Source organism: Choloepus didactylus, chromosome 8 (genome assembly GCF_015220235.1).
Source record: "Choloepus didactylus isolate mChoDid1 chromosome 8, mChoDid1.pri, whole genome shotgun sequence".
Classification (NCBI taxonomy): domain Eukaryota; kingdom Metazoa; phylum Chordata; class Mammalia; order Pilosa; family Megalonychidae; genus Choloepus; species Choloepus didactylus.
The window spans coordinates 100,110,782-100,135,942 of record NC_051314.1 but is presented as its reverse complement, the minus strand read 5'-3'; the positions used below and the strand labels follow the sequence as shown (position 1 = coordinate 100,135,942).

The window sequence follows — 25,161 nt, the reverse complement described above, 5'->3', positions numbered from 1 at the left end:
CATCTTTCCAAAGAAGATACGCAAATGGCCAAAAAGCAAATGAAAAAATACTCAACATCATTAGACATAAGGGAAATGAAATCAAATCCATAATGAGATACCATTTCACACCCATTAGAATGTCTGTTATTAAAAAACAAAAAACAGAAAATTGCAAATGTTGGAGAGGATGCAGCAAAATAGGAATCCTCATTCATTGCTGGTGACAATGTTAAATGATGCAGCTGCTGTGGAAAACAATTTGGCAGTTCCTTAGAAAGGTGAGTATAGAATTATCATATGACCCGGTAATCCCACCTTTAGGTATATACGCAAAAGAACTGAAAGCACGGACTTGAACAAATATTTGCACACTGATATTCACAGCAGCATTATTCACATTTGCCAAAAGATGGAAACAATCCAAGTGTCCACCAACCGATGAATGGATAAACAAAATGTCAACACGATGGTGTTCTAGTTTGCTAATGGCACAGGAATGCAAAACACCAGAAATGGATCGGCTTTTATAAAGTGGGTTTATTTGGTTACAAAGTTACAGTCTTAAGGCCATAAAGTGTCCAAGGTAAGGCATCAACAATTGGGTACCTTCACTGGAGGATGACCAATGGCATCCAGAAAAACCTCTGTTAGCCGGGAAGGCACGTGGCTGGTGGCTGGTGTCTGCTCCAGAGTTCTGGTTTCAAAATGGCTTTCTCCCAGGACATTCCTCTCTAGGCTGCAGTTCCTCAAAAATGTCACTCTTAGTTGCTCTTGGGGTATTTGTCCTCTCTTAGTTTCTCTGGAGCAAGAGTCTGCTTCCAACAGCCAACTTCAAAATGTCTCTCATCTGCAGCCCCTGTGCTTTCTTCAAAGTGTCAAAGTGTCCCTCTTGGCTGTAGCTCCTCTTCAAAATGTCACTCTCAGCTGCACTGAGTTCCTTCTGTTTGTCAGCTCATTTATATGGTTTCAGTGATTTAATTTAGACCCACGCTGAATGGGTGCGCTAACACCTCCATGGAAATTATCCAATCAGAGTCATCACCCACAGTTGGCTGGGGCGCAACTCCATGGAAACACTCAAAGAATTACAATCTAACACTAATATGTCTGCCCACACAAGAATACGTCAAAGAATATGGGTTTTTCTGGGGAACATAATATATACAAACCGGTACAGATGGAATATATTCAACTGTAAGAAGGATTGAAATCCCAATGCACGTGACAACATGGATAAATGTAGAGGACGTTATATTGAGTGAAATAAGCCAGACATAAAGGGACAAATATTGTATGATCTCACTGTTACGAAAAATAAGAATAAGCAAATTCATAGAGTCAGAAACTGTAAGTCACATTTCCAGGGGCTGGGGTGGGAGTAGGGAATGGGGATTTATGCTTAAATTCATACAGCCTTTCTTTTTGGTGTGATGGAAAAGTTTTTGTAATGGATGGTGGTGGTAATGGTACCACAACATTGCGAATGTAATCGACACCAATGAATGTGGTTAACAGGAAATTTTAGGTTACACATGTGCTATTAGAATAAAAATTAAAAAAAAAAAAAAAAACCATAGGGCTGCACAACATAAACAGTGACCCCTAACTTGAACTATGCTCTATTGTTAATAGAATTATATCGATATCATTTCATCGATTGTAAAAAAGGTACCACACTAACGCATAGTGTTAACAATATGGAAAACTGCATCTGTATGAGAACTCTTTGTTTTCTCCACAATTTTTCTGTAAACCTACAACTTCTCTATTAAAAAAAAAAAAAGGATATTAGAAGACAGTTCTAGTGGACAGTACAAAAGATGGACTTTTGAAGAATGCCTTTGAAGAATCTGGTTCATTAGAGAATCCCTGACTACTGATATGGTCTACCAAGGCCTAGCTCTTCTGGCACTCTAGTGTCTTTCCGATTCCACTCAGCTGCATTGAATGGTCCTTTGTTTTGCAATCCTGCCCCACTTTACTTGTGCTTCCAACTTCCTCCTTCTCAAAATGACCTGGAAGGCTTGTAAACAAGATTGCTGGGCCCCACCCTTAGAGTTCTGACTCAGTAGGTCTGGAGGGAGGCATGGGAGTCAAACAAGCTACAGACGATGCTAAGGCTGTTGGTCCAGGGGCCACACTTTGAGAACCTCTGCTCTAACAGCTTTCCTTGTAGCTATGTTCTATTAGTCTGCACCATCCGCATCCTCTGCTAGATTTAAAGTTCCTTCTGGATTTTCATATTCATCTTTGTAAAACTCTCAGTAGCCCACAGGATACTTTGCACAAAGTTTGTATTTGATATATATTGCTGTGTGATTAACCATGGAGTTAATATAAACATCTTATCATAAATTCCCTCAGTTAATATCCACACACAGATTCCTTAAAGCAACAAAAAGTTCTGAAAAGTAGATTACAGCCTGACACCTTCTGGGATGGCCTAATTTTTGATTATGTCTCCCTTCTGATTACTTTAAAGTCTTGGGCATAAGGGACAGTATTTTCAAATATAAGAAAGCTTGAGGGGCATGATCCTAGACAATTAAGACCAGTGTTTTTCTTCCTCTTGCATGTGTTTCTATTTTCCTCTTGATTTAGCTGGCATCAGAGCAGAGATGAACCCCAGGGGAGAAAACACTCAAAGTATTTTTTTTTTCTCATGATGTTTAGAAACACTGACCAAACTAACCAATTTTGTAGCTGTTTGTTTTTTTTTTTTTCAATTCTTTGATATTTGTATTTGTTGGAATAGATGCTTTCTTTTCTTTCAATCCCAAGACTTATTTGCCAAGATTATCTTTAAATGCTTCATCTTTTTTTTTAATCTTCATTTTATTGAGATATATTCACATACCACGCAGTCATACAAAACAAATCGTACATTTGATTGTTCACAGTACCATTACATAGTTGTACATTCATCACCTAAATCAATCCCTGACACCTTCATTAGCACACACACAAAAATAATAAGAATAATAATTAAAGTGAAAAAGAGCAATTGAAGTAAAAAAGAACACTGGGTACCTTTGTATGTTTGTTTGTTTCCTTCCCCTATTTTTCTACTCATCCATCCATAAACTAGACAAAGTGGAGTGTGGTCCTTATGGTTTTCCCAATCCCATTGTCACCCCTCATAAGCTAGATTTCTATACAATTGTCTTCGAGATTCATGGGTTCTGGGTTGTAGTTTGATAGTTTCAGGTATCCACCAGCTACCCCAATTCTTTAGAACCTAAAGAGGGTTGTCTAAATTGTGTGTAAGAGTGCCCACCAGAGTGACCTCTCGGCTCCTTTTGGAATCTCTCTGCCACTGAAGCTTATTTCATTTCCTTTGACATCCCCCTTTTGGTCAAGAAGATGTTCTCCGTCCCACGATGCCAGCTCTACATTCCTCCCCGGGAGTCATATTCCACGTTGCCAGGGAGATTCACTCCCCTGGGTGTCTGATCCCACGTAGGGGGGAGGGCAGTGATTTCACCTTTCAAGTTGGCTTAGCCAGAGAGAGAGGGCCACATCTGAGCAACAAAGAGGCATTCAGGAGGAGACTCTTAGGCACAAATATAGGGAGGCCTAGCCTCTCCTTTGCAGCAACCGTCTTCCCAAGGGTAAAACCTACAGTAGAGGGCTCAACCCATCAAACCACCTGTAGCTGTTTTTATGATAAGAAAGTCTGTCCTTTTAGTTTGTATTGCCTTATAGCTATTTAAAAACACCAGGTTCAAAATTAAATTTTTAACCATGCCATTAAATTAATTTTTGTGACTTAAAAAATATCACAGATCACACTCCCTTTATCCAGTGTATGGATGAATGAGTAGATAAATGGGGATAAAAACTAAATGAAAAATAGGGTGGGATGGGGGGAATAATTTGGGTGTTCTTTTTTATTTTTATTTTTTATTCCTATTCTGATTCTTTCTGGTATAAGGAAAATGTTCAAAAATAGATTGGTGTGATGAATACACAACTCCATGATGGTACTGTGAACAGTTGATTGTACACCACGGATGACTGTATGGTATGTGAATATATCTCAATAAAATTGAATTTAAAAAATACAGAGCTAGTCTTAAACCCTGTGAAACAGGGATGGCTACACTGAGTAGACTCCTTCTAGGTGTTCAGACCACATCTCTGGTTTCTCTCCTGACACTGACATCCTCTCTTATGAGCCCATGTGGGTAGCTTCTGGAAGCAGAAGTGTGGGGGAACCAACATTCTGTTGCTACCTGACCTTTCTCACTGTCACTACAATTGCTTCCAGTATATACAGTGATCTTTATAATTCTCACACCATCTCCAGGTAGTAAGGTATATACAGTGATCTTTATAATTCTCACACCATCTCCAGGTAGTAAGGTAAAGTTTCACAAAGCTCTGGATGCAGTGTTTAAAATACACAGAGAAAAGGAGGGGAAACTGCAGAAAAGTGTTACCTTAGGCATCCTGTGACATTGTAGAATATATCAAAATCAAGCAAACCATTTGGTTTGGGGTAGTCTCCTTCTGGCCACCCCGAGAAGGGGATGATGATACTTTCAGTCAGGGTAAGCAACGCTTCTGTTATCATGAGGTTCTTGAGTTTGTCATTAGAGGACAAATTCCACAGCAAACCTAGAAAAGCAAAGAGCTACCATCAAACTAGTGTGGGAGTGGGGTGGGGTAGGGGTGGTAGAAACGCTTGCTGAAAGATCAGTTGAGGTCATCACTTTCAGGGTTACAGGTAGTTTAAGAAAAACTTTCCCAACTGAACTAACCTGTTCAGAGGTCATTATATGGTAAGAGAGGCTGATCCATAAGAATAATTAAATACAGGTTTACATATAATCAGGAATGTGAATATAAGACTGAAACACTTCAAATTGTGAAGTTTAACATATATATAACAGTGAAAACTTTCCAAGTACGATTTAACAAGAAATTAGAAAGCAAATTTCAAAGAATGTTATGGGATATAGTTGCACAATTTCAGTTATTTCCATTATTGTAAAATATAACATATATATAGAAAGGTGATAACTTCCAAAGTCCAATTCAACGAATAGCTATAAAGCAAATTTCAAAGAATGTTATAGGTTACAGTTCCACCATTTCAGCTATCTCCTTCTAGCTATTCTAATACCTTAGAGTCTAAAATGTATATATATATGTATGTGTGTGTGTGTGTGTGTGTGTGTGTATAAAGTTTCAGTATTTGTAATCCTTTGCTAAATCCTATCTTGTCTGTTGTTGCCCCTTCTCTCATTAAATCACTTTCTCGATCTTCAGGAGTGTCTAGGCAGTGATCACCCTAACTCATTCATATTGAAAGGGGGTGTATATATTATGGGGAAGGGGGCTGCATCTGATTGTGTTTCTTAAAGAGGCTGTTGCCTCTGGGTTTTAGGAATTGGCATAGGAACACTCTGGTGGATTTAAGTTTCTGAGAGATAAAACATAGTGAGTGAAATCTTTTATAGAATCTCAGATAGGGACCTAGGTATTTGGGGACTACTTTTGGTAAGAGCATGGCTTACTGTGGCCATTTGGGATATCCAGCTGGGGTGTGCATAAGAGAAAGCCTCTTGACTCTATTTGAGACCTCTTAGTCACTGCATCCTTATTTTGTTACCTTTCTTTTCTCCCTTTTAGTCAAGTAGGCATTTTCAATCCCTCAATACCAGAGCCAGGCTGATTGCTGGGACTCGTGTCCCATGTCGCCAGGGAGATTCATTACCCTGGGAGTAACGTCCCTTGTGGCGGGGAAGTTAATGAATTTATTTGCTGAGTTGGGCTTAGAGAGAGAAAGGCTACATCTGGGCAACAAAAGAGGTTCTCTGGAGATGTCTTAGGCATAGTCATAGGAAGGCTTACCCTCCCATTTACAGCCCTAAGTTTCACAAGAACAAGCCTGAAGATCGAGGGCTTGACTTACTTTTTTCAATGCAGTTTTATTGAGATATATTCATATAACATACAATCCTTCAAAGTTTACAATCAGTTGTTCATAGTATCATCATATAGTTGTGCATTGATCACCGCAATCTTTGAAAATTTTCATTACTCCAAAAAATAATATAAAAATTAGAATAAAAAAGAACATCCAAAACATTCCATTCCCCTCCTCCCCCCACTATTAATTTACTTTTTTTCCACACTCATTGTTTTTTTAACTTTAACAAAAAATTAAAAACAAACAATAAACATTTCAAATGAAACCAAAACAAAGGAATAAGAAAAAACAAATAACCTAAAATAACTACATTGCTTCCAACATGTTCCTACCGTACTCCAATTAAATAAACAGACTATAACCCAACAGAAAAATAAGAAAAACAAATAACCTAAAATAACTACATTTCTGTGAACTTGTTCCACCATACCCCCCAGAAATTAACAAACCATTGTCGTCCTGAGCATTCCCATCACATTAAGATTAGAGGGCCTGACTTATTAAGTAGGGGGCTCCTAATTTCACACAGCATATATTCTGTCTAAGATAAACAATCAGTGTCTCACATTATCTTCACTTAGTTGTACAATCATCAGCACTCTCAATTTTAAACAATTCTCATAACACAAAACATCCCAGAGCTCTTATCGGCTGTTATTCATCCATAATATTAGCATAGAGCTGGTAAAGTATTCCTATTAAATACAGGGTATAATATGTAATGGGTAAGAAACACTTAAACATTTATTACTGTTTCTCTTAAAAGATCCCATCAAAAAAGTGACCTCATTGGGATAATGAATTCTGGGCTTGCCAATCAGAAGTCATGAAATGGTATTGTTGTAACTAAGACTTCAAGATTTTAAGAATCCTATTCTTTTCTCCCTTAGATATATGGAAAGAATATCTCTCCCTGCCCCCTGCTCCTCACTACCTGTCATTTTCCCTTGACTTTTTGCCTTCCAATAATATCAGAAAGAACCTGTCAACAGCAGGCTTATCAAGATCACCAATTAATATTTATTGATTCCTACCCAATGATAGAGCTTATGCCCTCCAGGAATTTATGCCAGCTACCTCATTAATTTCTTATTTTATAGTTTGGCAGTGAAGGAGAGACAACGGTATCTTATCCATCTGCCAACTTGTATGGTCTAAGAATTCAGACGACTAGTACCACATTTCCTCATTTAACTCCTCCTTTCTCTTGAATCCCTCACATTAAAGAGAAAGGCTCTAAAAGCCAACCAAGGAATAAATTAAGATAATATCATGCTGTTGTGAGGTAGAGACTGAGGTTGGTTACTGAGAGAGAATACCAAGCAGCATAAAAATTTAGGATTTATTTCTCTTACAAATTTGATACTCAAATACTTCTGATTCTGTAGAAGTACCACCACACCTATTGCTTGCTACTTCAGTAGTCACTTTATGTGACTACAGGAGGAAGCAAACTCAGAACCCCTGGAAGTGGGAGAGGCAGATTAAAACTCCAAAGGTGGTTGAAAGCAATTTAAAGGCAGGTCTGAGATTGAGTTTTGGTTACTAAGCTACAAAAGAAAGTAAAACAGAAAAGAGAGAAAAGCAAAAAAAGAAAAAAAACAACTTCCTGAGTTCTAAATAAGTAAATTAATAGTCCTTGCTTGCCCGAGGCTTAAAAATGTGAAGCATAATGACATTTTCTTTTCTTTAAAAGGACCACACAGGGTACTCAAAGGAAAAATGCATTTTACAATAAAAACCAGAGAGGATTAATTTGACAAAGGGAGTGGAATTTTCCTTCGGCAGTCAATATCCTTTATAGCTTGGCATGCTATATTATTTCTATAGAAGTATATAGTTCAGGGGATTTTTAATATTTTTGAATTTTTAATGTAGGATATTGTATAGAAATGTCATTCTTGTCAAATTTCTGGGCGGCATTAAGCTGGGAAGGAACTAAAATATTCCATACCAAGTCAGGATTATATATATTTATACACACATACACACCCTCACATATATATAATCAATAAATGACAAACTATAACCTGGGAAAATATGTATATCAACATGAGAGACAAAGGGTTAATATCTTTAATATGTAGAATTCTTATAAATTATATTTAAAAATGAAATACCAGCAGAAAAACTTTGAAAGTACTTAACAGAAAATCCAAAACATATTAGGGGTCAAGATGCATAGGGATACATGTTCTTTAGTAACTAAGGAAACACAAATTTAAACAACCAGCTATCATTTTATGTGACTACAGGAGGAGGCAAACTCAGAACCAAGGAGTTTAAATTCCAGGGTAGATGCTGGCTCACTCAAAGGATAAACTTATAAGAGAGCCTTGAAAAAAAACTGAAAGAGCTGCTTGTTAGATCCAGCTCTTTCACTGGACCTGATAAAAAATTTGCTCACTCCTTGTTGAGGTTAACAAGGAGTTCTATGCCGCAGTTCAAGTGTTGGACTAGACTAGTGGTTTCCAGATGAGCCTGGTGACAAATCAGAATCACATATTCCTGACCACACCTCAAATTCAATGAATCAGAATCTCAGAAGGAATCCAGGATTTTATGGTTTAAAATATGATTCCGATTTCCGGCACTGGGAAACCACTGGATAGATAACCCTGAAGCCCCTTTCAATGATCATATTCTAGATTTCTTGATATAGTTCTTAGGGTTCAGTTTCTTCTTTCAGGTGTTGCACCTTTAACTTCTGGTGAATTTATTCATAGTCTTAAATTTCTCTTATTACATTTCTTTGTTGCAGCTGGTCTGCCAGTAATTTTCTACCACTATGCTCTTATACTAGCCAAAAAGAAAGGGAACTTGAATCCGGTAAGAGTTCTATTTTGAATAACTAGCAGTTATAAGAGAGATGATGGTAACTGCATTATCCAGAAACTTACTGCCAATGGTGATGTTTGTACAAAAAATAGCTTAACTAATAAAGGAATGTTATAGATATTAAAATCTGTTTTTTCACAAAAAAAAAAAAAAAAAAAAAAAAAAAATCTGTTTTTTATTAATATTGCCCTCTAGGACAGGAAATATATTTAACTAAACTTGTATAATACTTAGGTAGCAAAACTTTCAAATTTTATGGATCAAATGTATCCTTGAGTATAGAAAATGGAGGAGGAGGAGGAAATGGGGAGGAGAAGGGTAGGAGAGAGAATGAGAGAGACAGAAGAAGGAGGAGGAGGAAGGGAGGAAGGACTGGTTATTTTTAATTAGTGGTCATTGAGAAGGAGAAAAAAACTTTTTTTTAACAATGTCCTTTGTACAGATATACTCATCTTTTTACCCAAATTCTTAATCTTACCTGGAATATCAGATTATTGTAAAGGTCATTTATTCCAAATTATGTATAAACCCAGGCTCCCTTGTCTGCACATTATGGATGTAGAATAAAATAATACGCCATTATTTAAACATACATAATGAAAGTTTATAATATTTTTGATACTTCATTAAATACAGCATTCCAGTTAAATACTTCCATAAAATACGCAAAGGTCAATATGTATTTCCAACAAATTCCATGGACAAACATCCCCCTGAAATCTTCTTGTGCATTATGCATGAGAGGAACAAGGGCCACAGGTCATTCCCATCATAACCTGCCTACTTAACCCAAGTCAAAGCCCTCCTCCCTGCAGCAGTGCTCACTAAGCAGTGACACTGAAGATGAACTTCTGAGACTAGGATGTGTTCTCATTTCAATTAAAATTATACTACCACACTCATTTGGTAAAAGAAGAGGAACAATCCATGGAGGGAAAGTCTTTGATTATTAAGTTGGCTCATCGTAAGAGGAGAGTTTCCCTCCTAGGCTGGGACTGAAATGTCAGTGAGCAAAGCTCCAGTGCTGAACTTCTAATACAGATATAGAAAGAAATGGTTCTATTTTTATATCTTGGTCAAAAAATCAGGCCTTGTATTAAAACACACCTGATCTTCTCATTTATGTGTAATCTAGATATTCTCAGACCACAAGGCTCTTTATTATCTTAAGTAAAAAATCTACAGTTGTGTGTGTGTGTGTGTGTGTGTGTGTTTCAAGGGAATAATCCACTAAATCTCACTTCTTCTTTTGCATAAGCAATAGGAGACTAAGGTCAGAGAACAGTTTGTGTGACACCAATGCCACAGAAACCATCCAAGGCATCTTTAGATAATCTACAAAGCTGATATTTGGAAGTTGATTGTACAACACCCATGATTTCTAGTACAAGCCAAACACCTCTACCAGAGGTTGTTCATCATATGTTAACTGAATTGAACTGACATATGAATGTTTGATACAATTCCTTCCAAATGACCCCTTTTACCTCTATTCATAGAAGAGTTAAATAACGCTTTCTGGACCTCAGAAATAAATTGTTGGTCTATATAGATATGTATATATATTTGTTTAGAAACACAAAGCAGATAATCACATGTGAATCTTTTCTGGTTTGTCTATTTCTTAAGACATCTTTTTTACTGAGCCCCTATTATACACCAGTCACTAACAGGTTTTCCATTTTTCATATCTGTTCCTGCTAACAGCCCCATAAGGGGTAGGAGCATTATTGGTTATTTATATACGATCAGTGTGTAAGGCTCAGAGGGGTTAAGAAAATCATCCAAATTTAGTAAAGAGCAGGGCCCAGATTTGAACCCAGTTTCATCTGGGTGTTTTTCTGTGTCATCAAAGTGATTCCCACCTACTCCTTTTGGAGCAGGTGATGACTCAATTTTATATTTCTTTGGGAAGAGGCACTTCTATAAGAATCTCAGACCGGAGCTCTGTCTTGCTCCCCTTTGAGCCTTCCTCTCTCCCCTCCTGCCATTGCCTTGGTTCGAGTTCCCCTCATCTCCCTGCTCCACTCCTGCAGTAGCCCCTTAACTGGTCTCTGTGACTCAGGATTGCCCATTCCCAATGTGTTCTCCACTCTGCTGCTAGTGAGTGCTGTCTAAAGTGAGAATATCGTCCTGTTACGCTCTCCATACTCTGTACTCCACAGCATGCCGTACAAGGATTTTGTGATGTGACTCTGGTGCCTGCTGACAGCAGCATCTCTTCTCACATTCCTCCAGCCCAGGCCCTGAAATCCTAAAGGCCCTGCCGGACTGTTCTGTGACTCTTCTCTGTCGCTGCTGATTTTTGGACTGGAGTCCTTTACCACACCTCGACTGCCTGGTGGATGCTCTCATCCTTCAGTAGCTGACTCAAATATCGCTTCTCCTCTGAAGCAAGTTCAAATGCCTTCTTTCCAAACTTCACTTTCAGTGCCTTCTTCCCCTTAGCAGAGTTTTGAAGTAAGGGGCTTCTCTGAACCACTTTTGCATCCTTTAATATTAGATTTTCACTTATTTCATGCCACTACATTTATTGCAGTAACCATTGCAGGGATTACATAAGTTTTTCAACAAATGTAGCTTTCTAGCTACCAGGCTCCCTAATCTCTATCACTCTATTATTTGTATTTTCTCTAAATGAATGGCAGCTTCTTTTAGCCTGTTTGTCTTGTTAGTGAAGTTCACTTTGCCAGAAATAACCTTCATTCCACTTCAAAATATCAATCCAACATCTATCCTTTTTTAGGGTCCAGCACGGAACATACCTCCTTTTGAAGTCTTTTCTGACTATAAAATAGGACAGTCTGAACCACCATTTGTTTGATTCTTTGCTGTGGCTTATAATTATATTTTAATGATGAAAATGTCCGATTGTAAAATATGACGTTTGATCTCTGTTATCCCAATCATCCCATAATCTTTCATGTTTTAGCAGATGAAAAAAGTAAAAACAAAACAAAACAACCACAACCTCTCTAGAATGTGATTTTCAGTGCCTGGTATCTGAAAGCTGCACTATAAATACTGGTTTCATGAATGAATGAATAAATGAGATCACTCTTAATTTTCGCAGATATTTTAAGTGATGGATATGAAAGGACATAACTCATGGGACATGATCTGTATGCTGGCAGAAGGGGAGTATGGTAACATCCTTGATGTAGTTTTATAAAATTAATACATATCAAGGTAGAACAGTGATATTTTTAAGTAGGATATGACTGAAGTAGAGATGATACAATAACTTCTCTACAGGAAAAAAATAAAAACTATTGCATAACAAAGAGAGGATGAAGAAATTTTATAGGCTTAGTGCAAAATACATTTAATTTAAAACAATTTTAATTAACTTTTTCTTAAATAAGTATTTACCAGAAAACTGCTAATTATTATCAATATTAAAAAAAAGCAAAAACCCTTTGTGAGCCAGTTATAAAAAAGGTTAACTTCTTTGAGCCTCAGTTTCCTCATCTGTAAATTTGAGATTTCTATATCCAAGAATACCTAATAACGACTCAAAATTCAGTTTTTGTGATAATTAAATTTAAAATATATTGTAACACCTGGTTCATACAGAACATACTTTAGTAAGTGTTGCTCCCTTCCTGTTCCCCCAAGCAATAGTTCTGACAGCTGCACTCAGGACTCCTTCCTGCGCTCTTTACAGTATGTCCAGGGAGCATCACCAGAGAGCTCATAGCAGAGAGGGTGGTTTATGCTGAAGCATCAATGAACCATTTCGTCCTTTACCATTTGCACTATTCATTTAAACAAAATTAGTTCCCTTTCTCTGTGCTCTGAGGGCCATACTACTGAAATTGTTGCTTTTATCCAATCTGATTATTTCATTATTCCAATCCACTGGACAGAAAGGAGATATTATTTGTTCAAACTAGTATTTGAATAGAAACATAGAACTGAAAAACTTGTCCAGCCACTCTTTTCTTTCTTTTTTTTTGGGGGGGGGCAGTTTGGGATGGGAAGTTGACAGGGAGCTGGTATTGGGAGTGGTCCAAATGATGGAAAGATTGGGAAAAATAATTTTTGGTATTTGACTAATTTGGTTAAATTGATCCTCTATATTGGGGAACTATTTGACCTTCCATTTCACTTGTATAGATCTAGCAAGCTGACTTCTGAATAAATAATAGAAATAACTGGGTGTGGTCCCTGTTGAATACCAGGGACACTACTGAAACTACAGACATTATCAAAGTACAAAGTTGCCTTTCAGAAAATTTAAGCAGAATTTTCATCCAGTGAGTCTTGTCAAGAAGTTCTTTTCAAGACATTTACTCAAAGGTGTATAGGGTTTCTAATTAAATATATCAATTATATTTAAATATCAGAATATTTTCCCCTTAAGTAAAAAGGAATTCAAACTTGGCTCACATCTGAGGTCTAAGCCTTCAAGTAACAACGTTCCTTTAAAGCCACCTCTTGGATAACAATGAGCCCATCAATCATTTGTTCCAGGAAACTTAAGAAAAACAGATGACATAACACATCCAGCTGGAGCATACTGTGCTATGCCGTAAATGTCAGTGAGTACTACCTGTTATTTGCTTTTTGGTCTCCAGGTCTCTGGTTTGCTTCAGCACCTGGAGCAGCCGAGGTACCCCGTTTAGTTCAGCTACCTCCAACTTGTTGTCATTGTCTTCAAATACCAAGTTTCTCAAGGCCCCACACACAGAGCGTTGAACATCTTCATTCTGAACTTTCAGAAGCTGCAGAAGCTTGGGGATGCCGTGTAACTGATGAACCTGGGGAAGAATATTTCAAACACATGGGAGGCATATTTCAAACATTTGTGGCATGAAGATATTCAATATAATAGGAATTGATGGAGTTCACTGATGTTGATTATAATACCCTACCAACCAACAACTATATGTGTGACGCAACCTGACACTCCACTGTACATCCTGACCCTGCAATAAGACAGGAGGATCTGCCATCAAGGAGCTTACAATAAACTTGGGAAGTTAAGACTGAAACCTAAGAAATAACTGAAGAAGAAAGTTAAGCGACAATGGGTGAATATATGCTTTGAGCGTAACAGAATGAAGAGAAGTGAGGAAAGTTTCATGGAAGAATACTAAATTATAGGACTGTTTACTTTCTTCCAGGACAAAACTTTAAAGTCAGTATAACATGAATGGAAATCAACTTTATCAGTAGTAGAAATAAAAACTCATTTACCATGGCAGCCTAGCATTGAAGCAAGCCAACACTAAATGCAAGCTATTTTTATAATCAATTGCTTTGAGTATTTGGAAAGCTGTACATAAATTATGCAAGCATTTCTATTTAAGCAAATAACATAATTTTACATTTTTAATGGTGCTCTTTAAAAATATTTCTCTTATCCAAATACATAAGATAGAGTATGCGCTCTATTAGAGAAAGGGCTAGAACTAGGAAGAGAAAAGAAAAAGATTGGGTTTAGAATCTAAAACCTATGACTGTTTTAGAAGAGGCCAAGTAACATCAATCTGAGCAAGCTGATTCTGTGTTTTAGTCTGTAAATACTATCTAAAGAAATCAAGAAGTGGGCACTGGGTTAGTGAAGAGAAATGAGTTATAGACTGAAAGATTTCCTTCTTATAAACTTCCACTGGCATCTGAGTTTCAAATTTTTAAGACGACTTTTCACCCTCTTAATGTAGAACTTTTAGGAAATACATTATCATGATTGGCATGAGCTCCCCTTTCAAATGAAGTTCATCACTTATGAAAGATGTGCTACCTGCCAGCAGTTTACTCTCCAGGGCAGAGCTGCTCACCAGAGACAGGGGCTCATTTTAATATTTTCTATCTATCAACTCGAGCTTCCCTTTCAGAGGCAGATAAATGGTGTTTAAGACACAGTCTTTCAATCTTATATTTTTCTTTGTTAGGTTTGAGGAGAAGACTCACAAAATAGAAATAAAAATAGAGTTGTAAAACAATCTTAATAAAAATAATAACCATAATAACCATAATAACAACCATAACAACAACAATAATAACAATTCCTCCTCTTCTCACTTCTATTATCACTACCACCATATACTGAGTGGTTACTATGTGTCAGGTATAGTGTTAAGAGTCTTGTATACCTCATCTAAATAAAATCTGACTTTAATTAGAATCTTAAGAGAAAAGTAGTCTTTTGATAACTTCCTGGTTTCCTAAGTGTGATGGTTAAGTTCATGTGACTACTTGACAAGTTTATGGTGTCCAACTGTTTAGCCAAGCAAGCTTTGGTCTGATTGTTACTATGAGGACACTTTGTGAACTTAAATCATCAGTAAGTTGATTGCATCTATGCTGATTACATCTACAATCAACTGAGGACACTGCCTTCAACAATGAGAGACAGCTCATCCAATCAGTTGAAGGCTTTAAAAAGAGAAGTGATGATTTCACAAGTCAGAAGAGAGAACTTCCATCTCCTCTTCAATCAGCCAACTTTGCCTGGGGAATTCAACAAAAACCTTCATCACAGTTACCAGTTTATGGCCTGCCCTATGGAATCTGAATTTGCCAATCCCCATAGTCACAATTCTTTTAAAAATCTCATAATATTTATATATATCTCCTGTAGGTTCTGTTTGCCTAGAGAACTCTGACTAATAAAATAAATAATAAGGAGAATACTGCCATTTATTGGCTGCATTCAAAAGGAGACATTTGCAGAACAAGAGCTAGATGGGAGAACAGTCATGGCCATTTTGGTGGGCTACGTCTAAAGCCATTATAATATATTTGTACCACAATGCCAATGATAAAGACTTCTTGGCTATCAACTGATCTCGTCCAACAGGTCACCTACATGACGACTTCATCTATTTCCATTTTACACTTCCTTAAAAGCAAAAGTAACAATTTATTTCAAATAACAACCTGTAATTCACACGGTTCACTAATTCCTTCAATTACTGCAAGGCAGCAATATTGAGGTATTAAATTTATAAATGCCAGCTAGACCAAATATTCATAGTAGCTATATACATATCAAATGCAAAAAGAAAATACTGTTTGTCCTGAGGTACTCTGGCAGCTTTAGAAATATTTTATTACTTAATTTATAATTTATAAGTTGCTTCTTCAAAATATGGTGTGAAATGGCTTCCTCGCCATTTGCATTTCAAGCTGCGATGACAAGGATTAGTGAGAAATGGAATGTGGGAGCCTCTCCTGCTGGGACTAGGGAGCACCAACTGTGGTACTTCTGCCTTCTGACAGCTCCCCTGCCCTGAGGCCTTCATCCCCTTGGCTTTCAGCACTCAGTTGAGCCCTGAAGGATGTGGAGTGGGGTGAGGGGGCCGCAGATATTCCAGTGCTCAAACAAATGCTGAGATCCTGCTACAGCTCTAATTTGACTCTCTATGCCTGGCATTTATCTTACGTTTAAATATAGATTTTAGGAAATTTTATCCATTTTATCAAGCAAATGGATATCAATCATGTTAACTTCAGTAAGTTGATGACATTCTCATTGCATTTCACTAGAGGATGGTGTATTCTGACTCATGAAATACACGTTAGGGTGAGTCATATACACATCAGGACCAAAGTCAAATATTCTTGCCCTGTAAACTCAGGGAAGCATCTGGGACAGGAGAGGTTTGATGAGTTTCCCAGTTACACCAAATCGCCAGTGGATATTTCTCCCTTTGGGAAAAGAAAAAAAAAAAAAAAACAGAAATAGACTAACATGAATGTATCAGAACTTCAAGAAAGCTTTTACTTGGGACGGTTTCTAAATACATAAAAAGGCAGAACTACATGTTAGAATTTCAACTTCCTTTTTGAATCTACTCCGATTATCTTCCCTTCTAATCATAAAATAATACAATGATGAGGATTTCCAGTGGCAAGTAAGAAGAGGGAAGAGACTGACCCTCTTGATACACAGGCTGTCTCGTGAGCCGTGAGCCCTGCCGTCCTAGCTCTTACCTTCTTCCCTGTCTAGCATGCTGTGTCCACTCTGCCTCTCTCTGAAAAGCCCTCCTCATCCTGCCTGATCAACTCAAATGCCAGCTCCTTTGTGAAATGTCACTCCCACTCTCTCCTTTCCCTCCCATTGAAATTAACCACTCCTCTAAACTGGTGTAACCTTTCAGAAAGGCAACAGTCATTATCTGTCAAAAACTTTTAAGATGTCTATTCATTTCTAGTAGCCTATCCTTAGAAAATAATCAGAAATGCAGGCCCATACGAACATGTAAGTATAGTAACTGCATTACTTACAAGAGTTAAAAATAAGAAACCATATATACAACAATGGTGGGAAAACTGGTTAATGATTAATAGTCACATATCTGTACGTTGAAGTATCCATGGGAGACGGAAAGCAGTATTTGAATCAACAGATATTTTATTAGCCATACAGTTCCCACACCAGTCAAATGGGGACAATTATGAAAATTAGCAACCACATGCCAGGCACCTAGTAGTTACTCGATACATGGTAGCTACTATTAACATCATGAATATTTTGTAGCCATTTAAACGAAGTTTACAAAAACTGCTAATGTTACTAGAAAATGCTTATGAAATAATGTTATTTTAAAAAGTGAATAAAAACATCTCTGCTTTTCCACATGTAAACACAGAGATAAAGGGGAATGTGACTGGGGGAAATGATGATATGAATCATGAATGGGGCCTGCTACTTTGTTGTTTAAAAAAAAAAAGCAACAAGACTATATTTGTGTATAACCTTTAAAATTACTAACAACAACAACAAAAATCCCCACAAACAAAGCTATATATTCAATTTGATTTTAGCTATATAAATATATGCATTAAAAAAATTGGAGGAAAAAATTTAGAGGGAAAAGCCAAAATGATAACAATGGCGGGATCATGTGTACTTTAAAAAAAAACATTTACTTTTCAAACTTCTTATAATGAGCTTGCATTATTTTTACAACAATATTTCATAGGACAGTTGTGGCATTTGCTACTTTAGTAATGAGATCTGAAGCTGGTGTGGAAATAGGGTGTTGGGGATCAAATCATGTTCCCCACAAAAGGAATGCTCAGGTCCCAACCCCTGGCCCCAAGTGCTGTGAACCCCTTTGTAAGCAGGACCTTTGAAGATGTTATTAGTTAAGTTGTGCCCAAACCAAATGAGGGTGGGCCTTAAACCAATATGGCTGAAGTCCTTATGAGCAAAGGAAACTGGACACAGAAAGAGAAGACACAAGAGAAGCAAGAGGCTAGACATCAATGGAACCCAGTAGAGAAAGGAGAAGAGACCACCATGTGCATTGCCAATGTCAACAGAAAAGCCAAGGAACCTCAAAGAATGCTGGCCAGCAGAAGCTGCCTGCCCTGGGAGGAAGCACGCTTCCTAGTCTCCGAAACCACGAGCCAGTCAATTCTGTTAAGTCAACCCATTGTATGGTATTTGTTTCATCAGATCAGAAACTTAAAATAAAGGGCCAGCTCAAGAAGAGCCTTGCAGATAGAATTAAGGGATTTGTTCTTTACCCTGCAGGCAATGTAGACGTTGGAAAAGTCACTCTGTGTGCCGTGAGGGAAATGGATTGGGAGAAGATAAAAATGGAGACAGAGAGATTAATTAGGAGACAGCTAAATTAATAGAGATGATGATGAAAGCATCTAGGGTAGCAAACTATGCTAGCAGGGAAGAAAATATGTGGATTGCTTCAAGACACCTTTAGGAATAGCATTAGTAAGACTCACATTGATTAAGTGATATGAGAGGTAAGGAAAAAAGAACTTTCAAAGACTAGGTTCAAACATGTTTTGTGGTCAAGCTAACTGTGTGGTTGGTAGTACCATTCACTGACAGAGGATGTAATATATTTGGAGTCATTATTTCAAGGCAGGCATCATACCATTATCTGACTGAATTCTCACAACAACCCTGTGTAGTGGGACTATCATCTCTACTTTATAAGGTGGAGGTTAGAGAGGTAAAATATCTTGCCCAAGGTCACCCATGTATTGAGGGTGCTGGACTTCACCCCAGGGGCAAGGGATTCCTGAAAGTCCATGCTCAAATCACAAAGTGACCCACCTCCCAACCCGGGAGGAAGAACAGGTTTAGGCGAAGCATTGGAGAGTAGAAAAGAAGCAAAAGAAGATAATGTGCTCAACTTCCGATAAGTTGATGTTGAGTTCAGTGGAGATGTTCAGGAAAGAGCTGGATAAATGGTTTGTAATCTAGGAGAGAGATATGGGCTGCAGATTTTGAGTCATCAACATCTAGATCACAAATGATGCATAGGTGTGGATGAGGCAGGTGAGGAGATGGTGTTGAGTAAAGAGAAGGTGCAGGAAAAAATGTAAGGAACATGAAGGTTTAAGAGATGAGTGGAGAATAAAGTGTTCACAGAGGAAACGTGGAGGGGCCAGAGAGATGAAAGAATCAGGATACTATGGGTCCAAAGAAGAAAGTACTTCAAAAAGGAGAGGCAGAAGGATTGTGTGGAGTAGGAGGACTGTGTGGAGTTGTTCACCAGAACAACTATTAAATAGTCGGGAACTGCCTTAAGCAACTATTCGGAAACTCTGGAGTCCAGCAGAACACTGCACGGCATCCAGGAAAGAGAGGGAGGAAGTGGCCGGCAAATTACGGGAAAGAAGAGCAAACTGCTTTCTCCAGGTGGGCAGTTACCAGCACCCATGCCCCACTCTAGCAGAAGGCCGCTGGGGAGTCTAGCCCCTGGCTAGTTCAATGGTGACAGAAAGGGACAGAAAAATCCTCTTCCCCAAGACCAGGGACAGGCATGGCCAATCACTCATCACAGCATTTGGTTATTGATTTCTGACTGCTGGGGACTCAGCTCTGAGGATGGCCACTGTTCCAACTCACCCTGGACAAAGTCAGTGGTGGAGGAGACAAAGATGCTATGCTTCCACAGGACTGTAGAGGACAGTTAGGTGAAGGGCTCCATTTGCTGGACAGGTCAAGAAAGCTCAGCTTTGGGGAGCCATGGAAGAGGTTCCTGGTACCCTTCCTGATCCCTTCCCCGGAGCACTTTGGAGCTGGTCCGTGCCCCCTTTGTGGGTCCCCAGACCTGTTTCAGCTGGGAAAGGTTCACTTGGGAAGCTTTTCTCAGGCTTGCACCATTCCCAGAATTTGCCCTCCAAACAAAAGCAGCTTGAAACAATGAAAGGATTCTAGGAAACTACAGAGATGGGCAGTCTGAGGAAGAGACTTGCCTCCTTAAACCACCCGGGAGAAGGAGGTCTGTCTCCTGGGAAATAGAGAGGACTTTTAAACTCCTGTAATCTGATAAACTCCAAAACAACAAGCACAAGCCCAGGACAAGACACAGGCCCAGAAAAGACAGTGAGTACCCTGCACACCACATTCGCCTTGGGCAGACCTTCCTGATGGGAGGGCTGAAGTGCAAGAAAATCACCAGCTGGTTACAAACTCAAGAAACAAACATCTCAGAGAATAAATCCCAGAGTTAACCTTCTAAAATACTAAAATGTACAACGTGCAACAAAAGAGTACAAGATAAAGAAATAGGAAATGATGGCCCTCCAAAGGAAGACGATAAAAATCAGAAAACATTAATGAAAAAGACAAGAATATGGACATACCAAACAAAGAGTTTAAAAATGTGATGCTAAAAATGCTCAAGGAGATGAAGGAAAATAGAGAGAGAGAACCGAAGGTTATCAGGAAAACAATAAAGGAGCAATATGAGAATCTTAGTAAACAGATAGAAATTTTAAAAAAGAACCAAACAGAACTACTGCAGTTGAAGATCATGATAACTGAAATGAAAAATTCCCAGGATGGTTTCAAGAGCAGATTGTAGCTGGCAGAAGAAAGAATCAACGAGCCTGAAGACAAGACAACTGAAATGAATCAGGCTGAGAAGCACAACAGAAAAAGAATATAAAAATGAAAATAGCGGGTCAGGGGGCAAGATGGCGGAGTGGTGAGGTGTACATTTTAGTTACTCCTCCAGGGCAATAGGTAGAAAGCCAGGAACTGCATGGACTGGACACCACAGAGCAATTTGACTTTGGGCATACTTCATACAACACTCAGGAATGCGTGGAACAGTTGAGATCAGTGAAATCTGTAAGTTCTTGCGGCCAGGGGACCCGCGCCCCTCCCTGCCAGGCTCAGTCCCATGGGAGGAGGGGCGGTCGGTGCTGGAAAGGGCAAGGGAGAACTGCAGTAGTGGCTCTTATTGAAACCTTAGATGGCTGATCCAAACTCCAAACACAGATAGACTGAGACCAGACACCAGAGAATCCGGGAGCAGTCAGCCCGGTGGAGAGGAGATAGGGCTAGCAAAAACAGCAAGGAAAATCCCAAAATAAAAGCGGAGACTTTTTGGAATTCTGGTGAACATAGAATGGGAAAGGGCGGGGCTCAAACAGAATCAGGCTCATATGCAAATCCAGTTTCCTTGTCTGAAGAGCCAGTTTCTCTGCTTTCTTGATTGCTCCTTAATGGCCCTAACCTTCTTGTCTCTTAGCATTTCAATGGCCCATTAGATCTGCAAGGAGGGCCCTTCTTCTTTTTTTTTTTTTAATCTTTTTCTAAAACAATTACTCTAAGAAGCCCATTACAGAAAGCCTCAAAGACTTGCAATTTGGGCCCAGACAAGAGGAGAGGTAAGAGAGCTCTGAGACACAAGGCAATAAGTCCACGGCTGAGAAAATTCGCTGAACACGACAACTTCCCAAGAAAAGGAGGGCATCCCCTTACAGCCATCTTCCCAGTGGGCAGTGAACGCTCCTGCCTGGTGCCAGTGCCATAGCCCAGAGCTGCCCCAAACACCCCAGTGTGACAGGAAGTGTTTCCAAAAACACATGCACACACCACAATACTGGGCTTGGACAATAGCCTTTCCCTCACCCTCAGCTAACTGTCCCGGAGCTGGGAAGGCGGAGCTGTGTGAAAAGGGGGAAATTAACATGCCCCATTCAGCCATCCTTTCAGGGGACTGGGAACGCACCTACACAGCCCTGCAGCCCAGAACCTCCCTTGGGGGATGGTGCTCACCTGTGACATAGCACAGTCATCCCTCAGCAGAGGACCTTGGAGGGCACAGCTTGGAAGAGGGACCCACTAGCAAGTCCCAGGAACCATACGCCAATACCAAGGACTTGTGGGTCAGCAGCAGAGACAAACTGTGGTAAGACTGAACTGAAGGATTAGACTATTGCAACAGCTTTAAAACTCCAGGAACATCTGGGAGATTCGATTATTAAAACCACCACCCCCACCAACCGCTCAGACACATGCCCCATATGCAGGGTGGGCAACACCAACTACACATGCAAGCTTGTTGCACCACTTGTACCCCACAAGACTCACACCTTCACTCACCACAAAGACAAAGTGGGGAGAACTGGCTTGAGGGGAACAGGTGACTCACGGACACCACCTGCTGGTTAGTTAGAGAAAGTATACTCCACGAAGCTGTAGATCTGACAAATTAGAGATCAGGATTTGAATCGGTCTACATATCCTAAAAGAACCCTATCAAGTTAAACAAATGCCAAGAGGCCAAAAACAACAGAAAATTTTAAAGCATATGAAAAAAACAGACAATATGGATACCCAAGCCCAAACACCCAAATAAAAGATAAGAGGAGACACAGTACGTGGGACAATTAATCAAAGAACTAAAGATGGGCAACAAGAGCATGGCACAGGATCTAAAGGACATGAAGAAGAGCATGGCACAGTATATAAAGGACATGAAGAAGACCCTAGAAGAGCATAAGGAAGAAATTGCAAGAGTAAATAAAAAAATAGACAATCTTATGGAAATAAAAGAAACTGTCAACCAAGTTAAAAAGATTCTGGATACTCACAGTACAAGACTAAAGGAAGCTGAACAGCGAATCAGTGACCTGGAGGACGACAGAACAGAAAATGAAAGAACAAAAGAAATAAGGGAAAAAATCAAAAAAATCAAAATGGACCTCAGGGATACGACAGATAAAACATCCAAATATAACACTCATTGGTGTTCCAGAAGGGGAAGAGAAGGGTAAAGGTCTAGGAAGAGTATTTGAAGAAATCATTGGGGAAAACTTCCGAAATCTTCTAAACACCATAAATACACAAATCATAAATGCACAGTGAACTCCAAATAGAATAAATTCAAATAAACCAACTCCAAAACATATTCTGATCACACTGTCAACTACGGAAGAGAAGGAGCAAGTTCTGAAAGCAGCAGGAGAAAAGCAATTCACCAAATACAAAGGAAACACCATAAGACTAAGTAGTGACTACTCAGCAGCCACCATGGAGGCGAGAAGGCACTGGCAAGACATATTTAAAATTCTGAGAGAGGAAAATTGCCAACCAGGAATTCTTTATCGAGTAAAGCTCTCCTTAAATTTGAGGGAGAGCTTAAATTTTCACAGACAAAGAAATGCTGAGAGAATTTGCTAACAAGAGACCTGCCCTACTGGAGATACTAAAGGGAGCCCTACCAGCGGAGAAACAAAGAAAGGAGAGAGATATAGAGAAAGGCTCAGTACTAAAGAGATTCAGTATGGGTACGTTAAAGGACATTCAGAGAGAGAGGGAAAAAATATATCTGACAAACATAAACCAAAGGATAAAATGGCTGATTCAAGAAACACATTCACAGTAATAACGTTGAATGTAGATGGATTAAACTCCCCAGTCAAAAGATATACATTGGCAGAATGGATCAAAAAAAATGAACCATCAATATGTTGCATACAAGAGACTCATCTTAGACACAGGGACACAAAGAAATTGAAAGTGAAAGGATGGAAAAAAATATTTCATGCAAGCTACACCCAAAAGAAAGCAGGAGTAGCAATATCAATCTCAGATAAAATAGACTTTAAATGTAAGGATGTTATGAGAGACAAAGAAGGTCATTACCTACTAATAAATGGGGAAATTCAACAAGAAGAAATAATAATCATAAATGTTTATGCCCCTAAACAAGGTGTCACAAAATACATGAGAGAAACACTGGCAAAACTAAAGGAAGCAATGGATGTTTTCACAATAATTGTGGGAGACTTCAACACATCACTCTCTCCTATAGATAGATCAACCAGACAGAAGACCAATAAGGAAACTGAAAACCTAAACAATCTGATAAATGAATTGGATTTAACAAACATATATAGAACATTACATCCCAAATCACCAGGATACACATTCTTCTCTAGTGCTCATGGAACTTTCTCCAGAATAGATCATATGCTGGGACATAAAACAAGCCTCAATAAATTTAAAAAGATTGAAATTATTCAAAGCACATTCTCTGACCACAATGGAATACAATTAGAAGTCAATAACCATCAGAGACTTAGAAAATTCACAAATACCTGGAGGTTAAACAACACGCTCCTAAACAATCAGTGGGTTAAAGAAGAAATAGCAAAAGAAATTGCTAAATATATACAGACAAATGAAAATGAGAACACAACATATCAAAACCTATGGGATGCAGCAAAAGCATCACTGAGGGGGAAACTTATGGCACTAAATGCTTACATTAAAAAGGAAGAAAGAGCCAAAATCAAAGAACTAATGGATCAACTAAGAAGCTAAAAAATGAACAGCAAACCAATCCTAAACCAAGTAGAAGAAAAGAAATAACAAGGATTAAAACAGAAATAAATGACATAGAGAACAAAAAAATAGAATAAATAACACCAAAAGTTGGTTCTTTGAGAAGATCACCAAGATTGACAAGCCCCTACCTAGACTGACAAAATCAAAAAGAGAGAAGACCCATATAAACAAAATAATAAATGAGAAAGGTGACATTACTGAGGATCCCAAAGAAATTTTAAAAATTATGAGAGGATACTACGAACAACTGCATGTCAACAAACTGGATAATGTAGAGGAAATGGACAATTTCCTGGAAACATATGAACAACCTAGACTGACCAGAGAATAAATAGAAGACCTCAACCAACCAATCACAAGCAAAAAGATCCAATCAGTCATCAAAAAGCTTCCCACAAATAAATGCCTAGGGCCAGATGGCTTCACAGGGGAATTCTACCAAACTTTCCAGAAAGAACTGACACCAATCTTACTTAAACTCTTTCAAAACATCGAAGAAAATGGAATACTACCTAACTCATTTTATGAAGCTAACATCAATCTAATACCAAAACCAGGCAGAGATGCTACAAAAAAGGAAAACTACAAGCCTATCTTATCTCCCTAATGAATACAGATGCAAAAATTCTCAACAAAATACTTGGAAATAGAATCCAAAGACACATTAAAAAAATCATACACCATGACCAAGTGGGGTTCATTCCAGGCATGCAAGGATGGTTCAACATAAGAAAATCAATCAATGCATTGTAACACATTAACAAATCAAAAGAGAAAAATCACATGATCATCACAAGAGACACTGAAAAAGCATTCGACAAAATCC

General features: G+C 38.5%; 1 protein-coding gene across 1 annotated transcript in view; it reads right to left on the bottom strand.

Annotated features, from left to right (window-relative positions):
- The window catches only part of PKP2 (plakophilin 2), a 102,970-nt gene that overhangs the window by 43,150 nt on the left and 34,659 nt on the right, over nt 1-25,161 (bottom strand). The window contains 2 exon segments of the mRNA XM_037846919.1: nt 4,425-4,602; nt 13,314-13,521. Coding sequence (XP_037702847.1) covers nt 4,425-4,602; nt 13,314-13,521 — 386 coding nt within the window.